Raw genomic sequence first — 20730 nt, forward strand, 5'->3', positions numbered from 1 at the left:
GCAGGAGACTCAGCTTTATAGGTGCTTGAGCTGCTGTTGCTCTGAGGATAGAGGAAAACTTCAAACTGGGAGGCCAGCAAGGAAAGACCTGTGACTCCCACAAATAGGTCTGCCAGCAAACCTCTATTGTAATCCCAAATATTGAGTACAATAACCCAAGTATTGTAATCCCTTTTCCAGTCTTCCTCACAACCCAAAACGTTATATTTGTAGTCCCATTGAGATGTATGGGAATCCTAGCAAGTTAATTCATTCCAATCTACCATCTGCAATGCGACCTAGGGCGAGACAGTAAAGTCACCAGGACATTCAAAGGGCAGCCCAGGGGCCCTAAGCCCAATCCCCGTGAGGATGTGTGGGCAAAGGCCCTAAGCTAAGGCCTCTCCCAGAATTTATTATCTTGTGAAGAAGGGATGGCTTAAGGATGGCAGGAACTATGAGTAATTTGAGCTGACTAGCCAGGCAGGGAGAATAACATGCAGAAGGATCAATCTGCATAATTCTATTAAGGTAGAAACTGAATTGTTTTTGGAGGCTGTTGCTTCAGTTTCTGACATGTAAACTTTTGTGCCCTGGGAACTCATAGCCCTTTTATTTGGAGGCTCACACCCAGTTGACACTCCTGGAGCTGATTGGCTCTACCATCCTGCTGTGCTCATATCTTACAGAGCACTATGTGAGGAAACAGGAGACTGTCTGACAGCTTTAGAGATTATATACCAAGTACCTGGCCAGCCTTATTTGCAATGCTTAGAGCTAATTGAAGACAGAAATACCATGGTTGGCGTTGTACATATCAGTATAAGGCTTGATATAAGTCACAGCAACTGTTCTGCATTCAAGGGGAGTCATTCAAATTGTCTCCCACAAACCCCATGAGGAAATGTCGTTGAGCCTCTAAAAAACAAATGTAGTTTTTCCCACAGCGTGATTTTACCCTATGACCAGAGCTAGACTTTTCATCTTAGAACTGAGATAAACCTTTATTTTTTCTGAAGCAGGCTGTCTGAAATAGTTCAGATTGGCCTTGAATTTAAAATCTTTTTGCCAGGTAGATGCTTACCTTAATCTGCTCCACCTAAGAGCTTTAGGCCCAGTTCCTTTAAAGGAAAGGGAAAGAAATCTGTGTTTTGAACACTCTTGAAGATGATGAGGTTCCTGAGCCCAAGAACATGGAAAGACAAGGATGGTGTGAGTGCTCCAGCCCCGAGTTCTCTTCTAGGAACCTTTTCTTCAGTGGTGGCAAACCTGTGGGATGCGTGCCACAGCAGGCTGTGCGTTACACTGAAGGCTCTGAAGTGTTTGCCATCACTGCCTCGGCCTCATGGTGTGTCTGTACCCGTATCCCCTAGAGTGCCGGGAATCTGCACGGACCACAGAGGAAAGCTATTTCCTCTGAAAACAATACCGTGTGATTGTTACCATTACTGCCTTTTCAACTCTGGAGTATGAAGTGGGGTGAACAGGTACTGCAATGTGGGCTCCTCACAGTTGCTGCTGAGGCTGGGTGGAGACACAGGGTGTTTGTGAAAGAGTACATTTTATTGGGAAGCAGAGAGCAAGCAGCACAGTGACCACAGACAAAGGCCATCCAGTAGGCACCGAACGTCATACTGGAAAAGACACGACATGCTTTGCCAATAAAAACCAACTGTAACACAGTCTCCTTCGGCACCTCCCCAAACCTCGTCCTTCCCAGGGTTGAGAAAAGTCCCAACCACTTGCCTAAAGGCAGCTGTGGTTCACTAGAGATACAGCCCCTCAGGGGTCCCTTCCTGTTTCTTATAAAGAACATTTTCTTTAGATTTCTTGAAGTCTTCATTTGTTACTTTCATTCTACGTTCTCTCAAAGCCATGAGACCAGCTTCTGTACAGATTGCCTGAAGGAACAAACGGTAAGTTCAGAAAGTGAAATATTTTTATCTTACACAATACAGTTATTCTGAAATCAGGTATAAGACAGACTAAATACAATTGCTCATTTGGGAAAAGAATATTTTTAAAACATTCTAAGCATCCCTGTTAATTTTTGAAAGAATCTGGGATGGCTTAAACCTAGAAATAGTGATAATTTAGAAAATAGACTGGCTTGGATTCAAGGCTGTGGGCGCCAGGCTTTGCCAGGTCGGTAAATTCCTGTAACTGTACTTACCCTAAAGGGAGACTTCCTAGGAAAATATACCCTGAACTTTAGAAGTAATTGGGAGCACGTGTCCATTTTACTTACTTACAGCAGAACATTTGTTCTGCTTAGATACTGTAAACTGCAGAACTTGCTAATTCTAATACTTGTTTTCTCAGTTTCAGACCAATTACTTATCAATAGGAAAGCAACAAGAACTTTCAACATGCGATAAAAACAAAATTATGGCACTAAAATTTCTGCTTGGGTATTGTCACCAGGTTATTTACTTCAAGTGATTTAGCCAAAAAGTGAGTGTCTATGTACAGAAATGGGTGACAACAGCCAGGCCCAGTGGAGCACGCCTGTAAGTTAGCACTCTAGGAGGCTTGAGGTGAGAGGGTCACAGCTTTGGGCTCAGCTTGGGCATCTTAGCAAAGCCCTGTCTCAAAAAAATTTAAAAAGCTGGTGAACAATTACAAAGTAATCTATTAAAACAAAACAAAACAAAAAAAACAAACACCAAAAAAACAAAAAAAAAGGAAAGGAAGACAGCCAGGGCTTTAGCTCAGTGGTGTAAGTGCCTGCCTGGCAAGCACAAGGTCCTGAGTTCAATCCCCTGTACCAAAAAGAAAGATACATTTTATTCATCAATTAAGCTACTCCCCTAGCTCTCTAGCACTAATGCCAGTCACCCAGAGACTCAGTGCAGAGCTCGCCAAAAGAGTACTGTATGTGCCACTCCTACCTAACCAGGGGGCTTCTGTCAGTGAAGACCCAGTCCTACCTGAGGACAGCAGGTAGTGCCCACATGCAATGACACAGGCCTTGGTACACCCAGGCAGCTGGGAACAAATGCTCTAACTCATGTACATTTGTGATTAAACCAAGGGTGTCGTCCATGAAAAGACAAAGTAGGAACACGAGTGCAGTGGGTGGCAGCCCCCTTCCTCTGCTGGGACTGAGTGGCCCGCACATCTGAGCAAGGCTGTGCAGGGAAGGCGGTAAGCTTAGCGTCACTGACTTATCCTTGTGGTTACAGAGCTTCAGGGGCACTTATTTCATAAAATATGGATTAATGGCTTTAAATAAAAAGTGAATCTACCCTGTAGGCACTCGCCAACATGACATCATGACATTACACCCCATTTACCCAGATCCCTGCCCTAACCCTGAGAGCTCACGGTCTGTCCTGAGGGATGGCCGCATTTCCAGGGTGAGCCCACCACCTGGAAGCTCACCTTGATGTCAGCACCAGAGAGATCATCCTTGGCCATGATCAGGTCGTCCAAGGTTACATCATCGGCCAGTGTCATCCTGCTTGTGTGGATCTGAAAGATGCGCTTCTTGGTCTTTTCATCGGGCAAGGGGAACTCGATCTTCCTGTCGATGCGCCCTGCAAGTGCACAGCTTTCCATCACACGCTGTCCAGCCCTGCTCTGCCCTGCCCCAGAATGAGGTCTCACCCCATTTCTTTACAGGAAAACAAGCAACTGCCATTGGATGGCATCGTGTGGGAATGGCATCCAAGTCCTTAAAAGTGAAGATCATTTCTCTACTTGGTAAATTTCTACACTTGAATGCACCCCATTTAAAAGAAATTTCTGCCAAGAGAAATACATGAAAGGAGTTGTTCTTAGTGACAAAGGACAGGCCTACTTTGGTAAAAACATTATAAAAGAGCACAAATTACTTTTTTTAGTGCCTCCTGAATGTAAAGAATAAGGGGCCGGGGGTTTGCCTCAGTGGTGGAAGTGCTGGCTTGGCAAACTCGAGGTCGGGACTTTGATCTCCAGGACCAAACAAAAAAAAAAAAAGAGAGAAAAGAATAAGCCCAAGCTATCATATGAATTCTTTCTTTAAGAAAAAGAAGCAGTAGAAGGGCCAGGCTGGACAAGCTCCAGAGTGCTGTTCCTTATCTCAAGGAGGCATATTTTTGGTAAATTAGAATTCCCAGTTTTACTACAGTGTAAGCCACATATACATCATTTTATAATTGCACCCAGAGCACACTTAAAATAGGAGCACACATAAACACATTAATTGCATTTGAACCTAAAGCAAAGTTAACCTGGTCTGATCAGTGCTGGATCCAAAGTCTCTATTCGGTTTGTGGCCATGATAACCTTCACATCTCCCCGTGAATCAAATCCATCCAACTGGTTCAGCAGTTCCAACATTGTTCGCTGAATTTCTCTCTCACCTCCAGAGTTTGAATCGTATCTTTGGAAAAGAAGAAATAAAATGAAGACCCAACTGATCTAATCTAAAGGGGAATGACAGGACTTTATCGTGACACTACACCTTGATACTCTCTTCACAATCTGAGTGGTGCTCCCTCACACTGTGACAGCCAAATCAGCACTCCACTGCTATGGTCGGAGTGTGTCCCCCGAAACCTAAGTGCTGAAACTTGAATCCCCACACTGTGATTGCACTCAGAGGTGTGGCTGCTGGAAAGTGATGCCTTAGAAAAGGGCTGGTGGGAACTAGCCCTGGCTCTGTCTGTTCTTCTGTCATATAAAGACACAACAGAGGAAGCGGTCTCCTTTGGAGAGCTAAGCTGCGAGGTGCCATCCTGGGAGCAGCTCACTGTTCTCCAACACCAGCCTCCTGACACTGGACATTTCAGACTCCAGAACTGTGGGGAAATAAACTTCCATCTTCATAAATTAGCTTGTCTATGATTCGGTTAGAGTAATTAATACAAGTGGACTCAGATGACCCAATGAGCCATGCTACAGATCACAATACTTCGCAGCAGTTTCTGGGGTTGAAACTATCATTTATTCCAACTGTGTAGTGACTGTGAACTCCTTGGGGAGACCTTGCCATGGCCACAGCTGTGTCTCCAGAGTCCTGACGGTCCTGGCGGTTAGTCATGATTGTCCAGACAGTCCCAGTTCCCAGTTCTGGTAGTTGTCATCTGGCCTCTGAGACAGTAGGACCTAAAGCACCCAGCGGGCCATGGCAAGAGCTCGCCACATAGGCAGAGCCCAACACTCTTCATTCTCAGAGAAGACCTGTCCTCAGAATAAAGTGCAACAGGTAAAAGATGCTCTACCTTTTGGTCCCAATGGCATCGATTTCATCAATGAACACAATGGATGGTGCATGTTCTTCAGCAACTCGAAATAATTCCCGTACAAGTTTGGGCCCATCGCCCAGGTATTTTTGAATAAGTTCAGAGCCAACCACTCTCAAGAAAGTGGCCGAAGTTTGGTTTGCTACTGCTTTGGCTAACAAGGTTTTACCTGTTTTAAATGAAAAGAAAAAGATAAAAGAAGGGCATGTCAAGTGTTGTTGTAACTTACAGAGATGTTACTACCTTAACAGGACACTACAAGGGGACAGACCCTAGTGATAAAAAAAGATTCCACCATCAAATGTTTAACCAGAGTAGGTGGGGAAACTATATATCTATTAACGTGTCTGGATTATTTTGAATTATTTTCATAAACCTTGATAACACTTCAGAAAACCTTTTTTTTTTTTGACCAGGGATCGAACTCAACCTCATGCTTGCCAGGCAGGCGCTTATGCCACTGAACTACATCCCCGGCCCTAGATACTTGGTTGCATTCAAATCTTGATCCAAAGTTTCCTTGACAAGTAGGAAGAACTGTTTTGTGCTAACAACGAAACAGATCTTACCTTTTCTCTAGGTTAGCCTTTCCAGGATCCTTTCATATACAAGAGGTGACCAACAAATGCAGTAAATGCTTGAAGTTTTAAAAACTTACTATAGTAAAAGACACATTTACTGACAAGACAAATGTATTTGAAGTGAGGGGGAGTATTCAGAGAGACAGAGAGAGATGATGAGAGAGAGATGGATGGCAGTATGTCTTTCACTGTAACAAGATGTAAGTGTTTTAGAAGCAAGGGGTATTAATGGCATTAATTAATTAAAATTTTAAATTAAAAAAATTTCCCTCAAACACTCACTGTATTTTTTATGCCATAAAATTAACCTGATCCTTTACAACCCACAGTTAGAGGACCAACTAAACTCCCATGAACTGTCAGTGATGAAACGAAGTCTAGGATTTTGACCCTAAAGGGACACTGGATATGGTCCCGGGCACAATCCATACGGCCCTGCTGTCAAGAGAGGAGTTCTAGGTGGCCACACTCCCAGCCAGACAGCTGAGCAAAGAGGAGCTCTTAGTGGAACCCGCAGGTGAGAGCCTGAGAGACTTCTAATCTGAAGCATGCCCCTTCAAGGGCCAAGGAGTTCCTCACTCATCTTAGAGAGATTTAAAAAAAAGGATTTTTTTATTTTTGTCTTTTTGAGACAGGGTCTTGCTATGCAGTTGGGACTAGCTTTGGGCTCAGCCTCCCGCGTGCTGGGATTATAGGTGTGTACCACCACACCTGACTTCTTAGAGAAATTTAAAATAATACTTCCAACACTGCTGTATTCTGATACACTTCTTTCAGATTAAGAACAAAAACTCAGCAAACAGCAATGACTCTGAGAATTTCAATGCTGGAAAACCTTGGCCTCTCTGGGGGTGAGGGAGGACGTGCCTGAGGGCCTGGGTGTTGCCTCATAATTAGAGGCATCTGAGGAACCAGCACCCTGAGACCAGCAAGGGGAGAAGGCAGCTAGCTAGGGAGAGTCCAGGGCTCCAGAGTGGGAAGGACAGGGAGCTAAGCTTTGTGACATATGGCAATATTGTTCCTTTTAGTCAGAAAGGAGAGTGCCAGGTGAAAAGGCTACCCCCTTGGTCTTTCACAGGTGAAAGACCAAAAGGCCCTCTCATACGGAGGGGATCTTTAGTTCTGCCAATACTAGCTGCTAGGTTGCTTCAAAGATCAGGGAATCATGGAGTAAGACTCCACTCCTTTGAGGGGCATGCCCACTAGATGCTGCACCCCTGTAGGAAGCACATGGGTTCAGGGTCGATGTCCTGCAGAAGACACATGGGTTTTGGTGAGGAGGCCTGTGTTCCAGCTCCATCGGGGTACCAGCTACCACCCAGAGAAAAGCAAGCCCTGGACTCGACAAGCAAGCCCAGCCTCTGAACAGTTCCTTTCCAGAGCTAGAAGATGAGGAGCTGCGGGAGTGGTCTCTTCTAGTGCCAGGCTTCTGGGCACAGGCCTCCCAGTTGTGTTCCCCCACCCCCATGCCCTCCCAATGTGGGCAACCCTCAGCACAGATCAGCACACTCAGGAACACTGTTTCAAGTCTCTCAGCCAAATGACTATACTCTAGGTCCTGCTCTCTGCAACCTGTCCACTCATTACACACTCAAATATAATTTTTATTCATCCGTCAAATGTCTTCAGTGTCATTCTGACAGGGAAATAGACCTCATCTGAATACCCCAGAATAGCTTTTACAGCAGTTCTCCATGATGGTTCTGAAGGCTTCACCACACTTCAGACAAATATATCAAAGTTCTTGGGCATAGAACCAACATCAGAGTATTTGAATGTACCAAGGTGGCTCTCCTGCACCTGTAAAAGCAAGCTGGCACACCTATTTTGGTTTTGGTCACTGTTGCTTTGTTTTTTGGTGAAGAAAGGAGTGCTGGGGATTGATCCTATGGCTTCATGCTTGCTAAGCAATGTGCTCTAGCAATGAACTGTATGCCCAGGCCTTGAGCACCTGTTTTAAAATAAGGAACTGTGGTGTCCTCAGTGGACACTGTTGTAATTATAACTAATGAAGGAGGCTGCTCAACATACAGGTGGAGTGCCTGCAGAGGGGCAAACACAGAGCATACCTGTGCCAGGCGGACCATAGAGAATGACCCCCTTAGGGGGCTTTATACCCATTTCTTCATAGTATTCAGGATGGGTGAGAGGAAGCTCCACAGATTCCTACAGAAAACAAACACTGGGTAAAAATGAAAGGTTTCCTTCTCATATTATTAGCGTGTTACATCATGAGACTATCTTGCAACAAAATTAAGTGAAAAATCTTTTTTCTTACGATGTTTTCTTGACATTTATCAGCACCAAGGACGTATGAGCTTCTAGCAGCCATCTCTTCTAAATTACACCCAATGTCCCTTTTATTTTCTAGTACAAGTCAGCTCTGAGCAACATTTAAGCTACTCCTGAGCAAAAGGGACCTAAGAAAGAGAACACTCACCTTTTCATTTAATGCATTCACAGCAGGGGGCAGTAATTTATATGTCTAATGCCAGGTAGCTGTGAATCACCAAGAAGGCCTCCCTGTGCGGCACGTATCACCTGACGGACGTCCCATGCTGCCCAATGGGATGGTCATGCATGCATTCCCATGGGTCAGGTTGGCAGGAATGTGTTAAACTACAGATAGCCCTGGGATTATGTGTTCTAAACGCATCACATCATAAGGATTCGCAGGTAAATGTGCTACCTTCATACAACACTAGGTGTTTCCAGGTACCCACAGCTGCACTGGATTCAGCGTGTCTTCACATAGACAGTTCATTGAATACTACATATAAAAAGCAGTTCAGTGCTGCTGCTGCTGCAGGCACTATCGTACACTTGTTCCTTCTGCTCAGTATTAACACAACCACAACAAGCAAGCTCTGAGTCAGTCACCAGTCTGATAATGACAAAGAATAACCAAACCAACTCCAAAGTACCTTAAATGGGACAGCAATAAGAAACTAACATCTAACACCCTAGAACTGGCTCCCAGCCATACCTTAATTTCCTGGATTTGGTTGTCCAACCCACCAATGTCAGCATAGGTTTCCTGGGGGGCCTTTTCCACCTTCATCACTGTGACCAGAGGATCTGTATCATCCATCAGCACCCCGATCACAGCATGCACCTGACAAGCAACATCAAGCTTCAGCACAGGAACACGAGGGAACCGCAACACGTTTACAGTGAAGCACAGCCCTCGCAGCATCGTTCTGCCACCAGGAGTGCTCCGGTGACCACATCATGGGACAGGAAGATGGAGCTAAGTGGAAGAACCAACTCCTCAGTGCCTGCCTGGCAAGTGCGAGGTCCTGAGTTTGATTCTCAGTTCCAAAAAACAAACAAACTCCTCACCATTCTCATAGGTTTCCCGGAGAAAAACAACACACCTTGTGGTTGAGGAGGACTGAGCAGCCTGGCTCCAGCAGGTCCTTGTCCACAAATGAAAGGATGCTGACGTAGTGTTCTGAGCCCACAGATGTAGACACGATGGCGTGATTGTCATCAATGATCTCTTCCAAGGTTCCTACCGACATTGGGGTTCCCCTCAGATCATCCACCTTTGACCTTTCCTCCTAAATGAATACACCGTGAAGAAAAAGTACATTATACCTGAAAAGTGAATGGCCCTAATAGTTTACCAGGTTTATGAGGCAACTAAGTTTCAAAAGGTAGCTAATGAGGTTTCATAAAGTCTGGATAGGTGCAACTCCTGAAATCTCATTATTTGTTGACAGTTTTGAATTCTAAATAGAATTTGTAAAAAAAAAAAAAAGAACATTACAGTACCTTCTGCACTTACCTCTTGCTTTTCTTCTAACGGCTTCATTTGTTCCTGATTTCTAATAAACTCTTCCTCCATGAGAAGATAGTCTTTAATTCTCTCTAACTTGAGTAGTTTTAAACGGCACTGGGTGTGAGGCGTCACTGTAATTAAAAAATAAGTATCATCTTGGAATTTAAAGTTTGTAATTAATGAAAAAATACTAAGATTTTAAAATAAAATTCACTTCAATATTCTAAATTGGGTATGGTGGTGCACCCCTGTAATCCTAGCACTTGGGAGGCTGAGGCAGGAGGATTGCCACAGGACTTGCAGTCCTCCTGTGCAGCCTCCCAAGTATCTGGGATTACAGGAATGCAGCACTGCAGCTGTTCCCTTTCATTCTACAAACTAAGACCTTACCTCAAAAAAAAAAAAAAAAAGAACTCTGAAAAATTCAAAGTTGCTGACCCCAATAAGCAATAAGCAAATGCCAAGAGGAAAAAGGGAGAATAATTCTGGCAGTTACAACCAAGCATGGGGATGGGGTTTGTGACAAATAGTGAGCAAAAAGTAACATGTTCACTCAACAGTCTGTTTTACTTAGAAGAAAAAAGGCACTGACACAAAAGATAGTTTGGTTATTGTTCCCATGGATACAAAATAGACAGTTCCTGCTCAGTTAGCATACTTTGTTGCAGGCTAGCTTTACATGTACTCATCCACTGATGGAATTTTACAGTATCAGGTCTATCAACCACCTCTGTCATATGTGGCAAATATTTTTTCTATACTTTGTTTCTTTTGGGTTTGTTTTGAAGTCTTGTGCCACAGAGGAATTTTCTCTATAGAAAAATCTGTTAACTTTTTCTTATGGTTTCCAAGTTTTCTAACTTCAAAAAGCTGCTTCTTCCCTATGGTTAAACATATTCCTTGATTTTCATTTATTTGTTTTCTTTCATGGTCTCTAATCCATGTATATGTACTGTGTGCTATCTGACTGCACCACTGGAGCTGCTGTAATCCATCTGACACGAAGCAAGTGATCTAATTTAATTTTCTCTGGACAGAAAAACAGAACATGGAAGGACCAGGGATACAGCTCAATGGCACAAGCAGCTGCCTGGCAAGTGTAAGGTCCTGAGTTTGATCCCTGGTATCTAAATAAATAAATAAAAGTTAAAAAAAAAAAAAAAAGAAAAAATGGAGACTACTTATATTAAGTATCCCATCCCATTCCCCATAGAATTGAGGTGTCACCTTCAACATACATTAAATAGCCATACAACCTGACTGTTTTTAGGCTTCCTATTCCGTTCTCATGACCTCTCTTTCTGTACTGGCACGGACTCATTATAGTAGACTAACAGCTGATTCTTTACTGATGGTTTTACTATCTGACTCTTGTTTTTTTCGGAGGTACTGAGGGTTAAACGCAGGGCTTTGAGCGTGCAACGCAAGCACTGTACTTCTGAGCTATATCCCAACCCTTTTTAAAAAATCCTGAGACAGCATCTCAATTTTGCCCAGGCTGGCAATGAACTTGCAGTCCTCCTGTGCAGCCTCCCAAGTATCTGGGAATACAGGGAAGCATCACTACACCTGCTCCCTTTCATTCTTAAGTGAGCAAAAAAATTTTGAGGTTCAAAGGAGGAAAATTTATTGGAGAAAAGGAATGGGGAATAGGAGTGGGGAACAGGGAAAAGGAATAGTTCCTGAGAGCCAGGAGGGATCCTGAATGGGTTGAGCCCAACTCTCAAAGGAAGTTTTATAGAGCAAGGTCATGAGGCAGGTATAGCATGAGTCCGAATTACGCTCAATCAGTAAGATCTCAAGTGTAACACTGAGCAGTATCTTAGACTTCTGAGAGAGGTATTTCTCAGCAAGGGTAGGGACAATATTTGTGTTGAAACCTAAAGAGAAGAGAAGTAGGTATGCAGGGGAAGGACCCAGGGAAGAACATTTCAAGCACAGGTAAAAGTAAGGACAAAGATCTCAAAGGACATAAGACAGTATGACAAATAAGCAAAAGGGAGTGGCAGGGCTAAGCAAGGAGAGGTGAGCTGGGTCACAACTACTGTAATTTTATGTTCAGCAGGCAGCCACTGAAAATTTTAAGTTCAGGCATCATATGATTTGAATTTTTAATTCATTTTATTTCATGAAATGAGTGTTTCTGAGATACTTAAGTTCAACTTGGGTTTTATAATCTAAAACTGTACTTTTAATACACTAAATGAGCTGGCTATGTAAAGAAAATGCAATTTTTAAAAGTGAGACAGACTTCTATAATACTGTATTTTACCTGGCAAACACAAGATTCTGAGTTTGATCCTGATACCAAAAAAACCAAAACCAAAACCAAATCAACAACAACCCCCCCCCCTCTATTTTAAAATAATGTGTAACTTTTATGCCAATCTAGAGGAAGGGAGGAAGGGAGATACAACCACAAAGCTAGAGCTCTAATCACTTTCCTATTCCCATGTCCCCTTGCAGACTATGCCACATGCATAGAGGTGATTTTCCCTGGCAAGAAGAAACTATCATTACCCAGTGGCAGTTTGCTGGCAGCATCTGGTCCTTTTGTTTTCTTCTTCTTTTTCCCCACTCTAGTTGGTACAGGAGGTTCATATTTCTTTTTCTTGTCCTTGAGGTTTTAAGAAAAAAAAGTGATATGGAAGTCACAAAACACAAACTTATTTCTGTGTCATCATCATGTATTTCTATGTGATAGAGTTTTCCCTATCTTGGGGGAGGGGATCAAATTCATGACCTCACACTTGCCTGCCAGGTTTTGTGCCACTGAGCTAAATCCCTGGCCCCTTCCCTATCTTTTAGAATGCTATTAAAATGCTACCTTAAAAAACAAAACAACTAAGTTTCACATTCTTGCAATTTTAATAAATAATCTCTTGATATTACTGAATGACAGTAAGTAGGTTATTCCAGTAAGGTACAAAAAGATCAGAATTGAGTTATATATCAAAAGTTTAATATAAGACAGTTTTTCAGACCTCATAATATTTAACCTAAAATTATAGGCAATTTACCTTAAAACTTCTGTAACACTAATCTTTTTACTCATTTAAAATAATTATCTCATAAATACCTATCTGATGGTTAGGTAAATCTTTTAAAAACACAAAAAGGGTGTACCATTGATAGGCATGCTAGTTAGATAACTACTGAATGACTTTGCTTTCTAAAATTCTTGACTCTCGAAAGAACCCAGCCAATACCACTGACATTTTTCCACAATTTGCTCATATCACAGGACTTACATGGCTTCTTATTTACCTTGTCATCCTTCTTACCACCTCCAGGACCATGACCACCACTCTGACTTTGACCCTGGGGGAAAAAATATCAGACACAAATATAAATTCAGCATTTCACTTCAAAAGGATATCTATCTTACGGTACTATGACTCTGAAACACAACACATTCCTCTCAGTTTAACACCTGTGAAACCAAGATGTACCTTGCAGCCAATGTGTGCATTTAGTACCATAGAGAGTACATATAACTGATTACATCTTAGCATCAAGAATAGCTCTGTTATAAAGTAGACATAACTAAGAGGGCTGAGGTTCTAAGATCTCCTCCAAGGGAAAGGTACAGAGCCTGACATTCTTTAATGTAAAACTACAACACTGCGGCTACTAGTGTATTTCAAGAAATCAAGTACAAGAACTTCACTGTACACTCAACAATCATTTACTCTTTAGGGAGATCACAACAGGATCCCAAAGACCCCTTTCAACAGCTTAGCTCCTCCCACCCCTGAAGTCCAGGAGCTCTCAGGCAAGACTTTCCTCCTAATTTGAAAAGCTAAAGCACCTGAAGGTGTTAAGAATTTACAAAAAACACTGTACTTTCTGCTCTTAAAATAGATCCTTCATTAACAGGACAATCAATGCTTAACACAGAGCAAACCTTAGAAATGGTGTCATTTTAAACATGATTAACGTGAACTTATTAATTAAGAGGAGCTCTCAGGCCCCTCAGATCATTTTCACGTAGGCACCTTTCAAATCAGTATACTAGCAGCTTCCTTGTTAGCCAAGTTAATGTCAAATGTATTTCCTCACTTGCAAACAAAAACAAAACAAATCAACAACAAACTGCATGCTTTAATTCTCTAGGCACTTAAGGACTTGGGAGAGATTCTAGGTAACCAGTCATGCTGAAATAGGCTGTCCAAGTTACAGGGTTTTATTAATTCTGCCTAGTAAGGAAACATGCCAGTGACTGGGGCAGCTAATGTTTACTGGGATCCTTACTATGTGCCCAACTCTGTACTAGCTCATTAATTTTATACTTCATTACCTCATTATTTCCATTAAATCTCCCCAAGGTAGAGCCCATTATTCCCTCTTTTATAGGTGAGAAACTGAGACAAGCCTGAGAACAAAGACTGTGGAATTAAGATGAATACAAGTTTGAATTCTGGCTTTATCACTATAGGCTATTTGGCTTTGGATAAATCGGATCATTTCCTTGAGTTCTGCTGTCCTTCACTGGAAAGCAAAGAAGATACTAGCTCTTATCTGTTGCTGAAAATGAAGCTACCTAGGCAAATCACTTACCAATTACACAGATTAATTTTTCTCCAATGTTTTATTGGTGAAATAAGGAAGGGTAAGGTCAGGATTTTAAGTATCAGTCTGGCTACAAACCATCCAAATGCCAGGTGTGATGGCACATGCCTGTACTCCCAGCACTTGGGAGGCTCAGACAGGAGGATCATTGCAAGTTTGAGACAGGCCTGGGCTACAAAGTGAGTTCAAGGCCAGTCTGAAACACATAGTGAGACCCTGTCTCAAAAAGAAATAGAAAAGAAAAAAAAATCCAAATCCATTCTTCATTCTCTTTTGCCATTTTCTTTCTAATCTCCATGCCTCCAACCTTGTTTTGGTCTGGATCGTCATCTCTTGTTCGGAAACAAGCCTCCCAATTGAGAGCTCTGGGTCCAGTTTTTCGTTTCACCAATCCAGCTACTTCCTAAACAGCCAGCTGTGGACGCCTGTAATTTCAGCACTCAGAAGGCTGAGGCAGGAGGACTGCTGAGTTCGAGGCCAGCCTATACTGCATAGTTAGTTCAAGGCCAGCCTGGACTACTCAATGAGTCCATCTCAAAAAACCAAAGAACAAAACAAGACAAAACATCCAAAACTGACCCTTTGCATCTCAAACACCGTCACCTGCTCCCTGGCCATACCCAGTCCTTGCCAAATTGATTACTTCTAACCTTTCTAGACTTATACAAGTACCTTTTGTGAGATCCTACAAACCTGGCTCCAACAGGCGACATTTGCCTGAATTGGTCCCAAACTCCATGTTTGGGACATTTTACATGTTTCTCGACCTCAAACAGTGCAAAGTACTATGCACAAGTAGTGTGCCAAACATTCTCAAAGTATTATCCCATCCGAGTCAACTTTTACAAAAACTATAACAGTACTATCATTATCTCCGTTCTACAGATAAGGAAATCAAGCCCCTGAGAGGTTAAGAACTTGGTTACTGTCATAGCTCGTCCAACGTGAAGGCAGAAACAGTTAGGTCTGCTAGTCAACAGAATCTAGATATCTATTAGAAAAAACTGACACAGTTCATATTCCACCACAGTCGCCCTCTTTAGCGAGATGAGGATACTCCAGGGACTGTTGGAATAACGACAAAATGCTGGTGAAGTACCTGCCCTATAGTCAGAATACTACCCCAAAGTCCCCAGAAGACCTCTGGATGGTCTGGACCTTTTCCTTGTTGCTCATGATCACGCTAAACACAATCCCATCTCTGGTCCTTTGCAGTTACTGATCCTTCTGGCCAGACTATGTTTTCCTCTGATGTTAGTATGGGTATCCCTCCGATTTAGCTCCTGTTCAACTTCCACCCTCAAAGGTCCTCCTGACACCTTATCGAAAATAGCTACTTTCCCCATCTCTATAAAACACCCAACACAACCGTGGCCAGCCAGCTCAGCCCTACTGTGCTCCCCGACATACTTCTGTTTACTGCCCATCTACTCTAGAAAGGAAACGCCACGAAGGCATCCTGCTCCCCACCCCCTGTACCCTGTCCAGAACAGATCCTAGCCAAAAAAAAGCAAAGCAAGTACTCGACTGTTCAACGAACTAATGAACAAATGCTGTTTAGTATTGCTCTTGCACCGCGGCCACCAACACCCAGCGCCGCCTGTCATAAAGCGTCCGCCTTGGCTGCTTCCTTGAAGCGCTCCAGCCCCAACCTCGGCCGGGGTGAGTCCCCTCTGCGCCGACCGTTCATCCTGCTGCTTGACCCGCTCAGAAAGCACCTTCCCGGTTCCTCTAGGAGGTGCCCTCGCTGGTCTGCGGAGCCCAGGTCAGCGGAGCAGCAAAGCTACCCAGGTTGCCCACTCAACCGTCGCTCGCCTGGGGACCCTGCGCGCCCAGTCCCTGGCCAGGCCAGCAGGTCGGACTCGGCCCACCGTGGACCTGAGCGCCATCTCCGGGAACCTCTGCTCGCGGGAGACACCGGGCCCTTGGGAGGGAAGAGAGCGGACCGATTTCCTTGCGTATCTGCCTAGTTCGCGCGCTTCGGGCCACTCCAACCACTTAGTATCGCCACTAGCTATCGAAAACCTTAGTCACTCACCATCTTGCCTCGGCCGCTCTAGGTGCTGTTACCGGAAGTGCATTCCCCGCGGAGATACGTCAAAGGCGGAAGTTGCTGAGGAACGCTACGGTAGCTGAAAGGGACCAAATCTATGCGGATGAACCTGTACTCAAAATGATTGTGCGGTTTAGTTGGAACCACGTTGTAACATGTGATGTGCATCTTACAAATATTTTAATTGAAAAAAATTTACCGAGCTTATTAAATTTTTAATGAGTTTAACTTATCAACAAACGGAAACAATTGCGCTATAAAATATAAAAATATTTATCTTATATTAAAATCATAACTGGAAAGAAATTACAGCTCTGAAAACTGGAGGGGTATTTGGAACTGTTAAATTGACATACATATTTGTTCAAACACGTTATTTGTTTTTTAGAATTAATTTTCATACTTGAGGGTACCTGTGTAATGAGTTGTCTAAACCTGTTTTCTTTTGACAACCATTGACATATGTCAAATAGTCTAAAATTCCTCATCTTGAATTCGTAAGAACACCATTTCTTGCTCTCACACTTTTGAGACCAAGACATGTTTGAAATAAAGGGTTATTAAGTTTAGGATGCTGGCCAAAGGTAAAAGGAGCAATCCTAATATAAATTCTCTACCTCACCAGCAGCATGTACAGGTAGCAGTTGGAAAATGCCCTCCAGACTGAAGGAGCCAAGGTGTTTTGGAATGACATTTTGGGGAGAAGAAACATTTACATTGAGCTTACGTTGGCTGTAGAGAAGAGGGGCAGGAAAAGTCCTAGGATGAGAAGGGAAGTTTTTGCTGCTTCTTGATCATTGGTTCTAAAAGGAGGAGAGATGTGCCCTGGACAGGTGATCTTCAGCATATCAGAAAAGAATACAGAGGTGTTTTGTTTGTTTGTTTGTTTGGTTTTGGTGGTACTTGTGGACTGAATTCAGAGCTTTCACTGAGCTACAGCCCCAGCCCTCGCTCTAATGCCCCCCCCCCCGCGCGCGCCTTAGGATAGAATCTAAGTTGTCCAGCAGGCTGGGCAGCAACTTGCAGTCCTGTCCCAGTCTCCCAGACTGCTGGGATATATGCATCATGTTCGCCCAGAACTGTTTCTTAGTTTGTTGATTTAGCTTGAAGTTGCAAGTAAGAATGAATTTCTCTTACCTGTATGTATATTTTTTGCCACCATTCTTTGATCTGTAACAATTTGTGACACCTCACGATTCTTGTCACACTGCAATGGGAACTCTTATCCCTGTCAACCTCCACTAACCAATCTGACATCTGGCCTGTGTGATACATGAAATCAAATGGCAGGACAAGGGAAAGAGGGCCACAGTTTTGCAGAAGCTGGAAGCCATGCCAGTGTTGCATAGGATGACCATTGGGCCTGTGTACAATCAAAGAATTACATCCTGGGCTCCTAAGACACCACCACATTCAAAGAGATGGTGGCCAAAATGTAAGATTTAAATTCCAGAGGACGCACCACAGGTGGCCATGCCTTCATGGACAGCAGACTTGCGCCTCTCTTTGCTTCCTATGGCTGACACTCTTGAGACTCTCCACCAGCGACAGCCACAGGAGCGCTACTGTCTCCCACTTGCAACTTCTAACCTTCCTTAGCTTCAAGTGCTCGGCGGTCTTCCTAACCTCTCTTGCTGTCTCCTGGCTGTTCGTGATGTAAATATGCTTAGATTGTCTGTTCTTGTTCATTTTCTTTATCTTATATCAGTTCCCTGGATTTCCTAAGACAGGGGGCACAGGGGTCGATCTGGTTAAGAGGTGTCCTTCTGTCTTAGGATGGTAAGGCTGGGAGACATTATGGATAGCTATCTCTCTTATATGTGGAATTAGTTTTTTTAATTTGCCTTACCTCTCCTTACAATATGCAGGAATTTAAACACAGTATGGAATCTAATGCTTTGGCAATAACGTATACATGTTTTATTAATGTATATAATTGTATATGCGTTTATGTATATGATTATGCTTGAGTGTGTGAGTGTGCACATATGTGCATATCTGTTTTTCTCCCTGTGCCTCTGTAGCCCACGCACTTGTAGTATGTATGTAGAGTCACCTGCAGCATGTTTTGGTCAGTGATGGAGAGTAGGATATCAGTCCTTAAGAGTATGTTGCCTAGTGACATGATAGCCATCTTAGTCTATAAAAGTGCACTGGATGAGATTCCCACCCAAATCACCTAGGGACACATTTCCCAGAATGCATCTCTGTCGTGTAAGCAGCACGTGACTGCACATGTTGTCCTAGAGGTTCCCAACCCGAACCTAGTGTCTTCCCTAAGGATCCATTCAATCCCACACAATCTCTCCTGGCTAATGCCACCATACAGAGACCCAAGCAGGACCCTCTCATTCTTTCTCTCCCTCACCCCTGCCCACTCAGCTCTTGTCATTTTACCCTTGTCATACTTCAATAGTCTACTTTTTCCATTAATGGCTAGCTGAGACCTCTTTATCCTGCCTCAAGACTCACAAGCAAATAATTTCTGAGTGCCCTAGGTTCTCCTCAAGGGCCTGAGGATACTGCCATAAACAGGCAGGCAAAACATTGCTTCCCTAATGGATTTTATAATGAGCAAGTAAATATAGAAATAAAATATATAATATGCCACATGGCAATAAATACCACAAGACAAATTAAACAGGATAAGAATTATGTGGTGATATGAGGGTGATTTTAACTTCAGTTAGTATAGTACTTGAGCAAAAACCATAAGGATGAGGGATGAGCTACTTATGGGAAGCACTTTCTAGATAAAGGGATAAGGCAGTGCAAAGGCCCTGAGGTAGGAGCTGTCAGGGATGAAAATTAGACGCCCTATGTAGTGAAGCCAGAAACAGACACAGCTTCCAGGGGAAGCAAAGGGGTTGGAGATGAAGCAATAGCCCAGAAATGAGAAGAGCAGATTTGGCACCAGACTACCTCAGCCTGAATCTGGACTCCATCACTTACTACCTGTCCTGGTTCCCTCTTGCAGCTGTAAGAACTGATCACAAATTCAGTGGCTTTAAAGCACACAAAAATTTATACCCTTAAGGTTCTGTAGGTTAGAAGTCCCACTGAGACGCCTCTAGTCTAAATAAAATCAACACCACAGGCCTGTGTTTTTAGAGGAGCGTCCGCGTCCATGCCGTCTGCAGCCTCTAGGGGTCCCCTGCGTGCCTTTCTTGTGGCCACCTTTTCCACCCGCAAAGCCAAAATCGCTGTCCCTGGCCCTGGCTCTGCGGTCAAGGCTCCTTCTCTCTTGCCTCACTCCTCCACTTTCGAGGACCCTGGTGATCCCATTCAGGCCACTCAGAACAACCTATGACGTCTCCCTCTCGACGGTCCGTTGACGATCTCCTGTCATTCCGTTTGGGACTTCCATCCCCTCCCCCTGTGAAAGGCAACATGCAGGCTGGAGGGTGCAGAAGGGAGCAGAGCTTCTGCAGGGCTGGCCTTGGGCCCCTGAGCAGCAGCCTTGGGGTCCCCGTGGCTCTGGCTTGCTTGCCGTGAGAGGTCATGCGGGCGAGACAGCAAACCTCTTCCTGCGGCCTAGTCCTGGGCCGGCTGCATTTGCACCCACCTCTTGTCACCTGCCCTAAGCAACCCCACTTGCAGATGCTCTAGGTGGCTCCTGATGCCCCAGCCTGGCTGATGCAGCAGCTTCAAGGAGGCTGGGTTGAGTCCCAGCATCCTCAGCGCCAGAAGCCACGCAGAGCTCCTGTGACTGGGTACAGTGGTGGTGGAACTGATTTGGTGGCCAAAAGGGCTCAAAACTACAAAAGTTTCTCAGGGGAGAACAGTAGAGAACCTAGTGTGAGGAGGGGTGTTGTTTGGCCAAAGTCCAGCTGTGGGGAAATGCCACCGAGCTTGGCAGAGATATGAGGTGGGAATGAGGGGCAAGAGGCTCAGTTCCAGCTATGGGCCTTTGGCAAGAGTGGAAACCCAGCTCAGTCTCAGTTTTCTCATCTGTATAGTGGGATAACTGCCCAGGGGAGAAGGACAATGTATTATTTTTTCTGATGGTCAGTAGGATTTTACCAAAGTATATGGAAAGGTGGCTGAGACAGGATGGAGGCCAAAGGTGGACAGAAGTCTTGTTTTGAAGGCCAGGGTTTGCCTTGCTTTGCAACCCTTTTCCAACCTCGAAAGGCCGCTTCTAAGCCAGAAGTGGTGGTGCACTTCTGTAATCCCAGCATTAGAGAGGCTGGGGCAGGAAGATCACCAAGAGTTGGGGCCAACTCGGGCTACATATTGTGTTCAAGGCCAGCCTAAAGACATAGTGAGACCTCATCTCAAAAAACCAAAGTGCAAACCAACCAAACAACAGAAAAGACAGCTTCTGGGGTCGCCTTCCAGAGGTGATATTGCAGCAAAAGCAGGGCCCTGGCACCTGCATTTTAAACAACCGTCCTCAGTGACGCCAAGGTTTGTGACCCAGAGCTGAGACAGAGAAGAAACCTGGTGACCTGCGGGTCTGTGGGGCCATTGGAAGAAGCCATCAAGATGTCTTTTCTTGAGATAGGTTTTTTTCTTGTTTTGTTTTCGTGC

At 44.0% G+C, this 20730-nt stretch overlaps 1 protein-coding gene across 2 annotated transcripts; it reads right to left on the reverse strand.

Annotated features, from left to right (window-relative positions):
* Positions 1 to 1521: 1521 nt before the first annotated feature.
* Positions 1522 to 16266, reverse strand: Psmc1 (proteasome 26S subunit, ATPase 1). 2 transcript variants are annotated; one of them, XM_003472344.5, is made up of 11 exons: positions 16183 to 16266; positions 12840 to 12893; positions 12093 to 12189; positions 9579 to 9703; positions 9166 to 9351; positions 8775 to 8903; positions 7858 to 7954; positions 5187 to 5376; positions 4194 to 4345; positions 3364 to 3518; positions 1522 to 1880 (listed from the first exon to the last, which is right to left on the reverse strand). In XM_003472344.5, the coding sequence occupies exons 1-11, from the start codon at positions 16183 to 16185 to the stop codon at positions 1746 to 1748; spliced, it is 1323 nt and encodes a 440-aa protein (XP_003472392.2). In that variant the 5' UTR covers positions 16186 to 16266; the 3' UTR covers positions 1522 to 1745. The 2 variants fall into 2 exon arrangements, with proteins under 2 accessions (XP_003472392.2, XP_063097232.1); XM_063241162.1 differs by lacking the exon at positions 16183 to 16266 and having other exon boundaries at positions 12824 to 12847.
* Positions 16267 to 20730: the final 4464 nt, after the last annotated feature.

The sequence above is a fragment of the Cavia porcellus genome, unplaced genomic scaffold (genome assembly GCF_034190915.1).
Source record: "Cavia porcellus strain 051 isolate PalLab524CR breed Dunkin Hartley unplaced genomic scaffold, mCavPor4.1 scaffold_31, whole genome shotgun sequence".
Taxonomy (NCBI): Eukaryota; Metazoa; Chordata; class Mammalia; order Rodentia; family Caviidae; genus Cavia; species Cavia porcellus.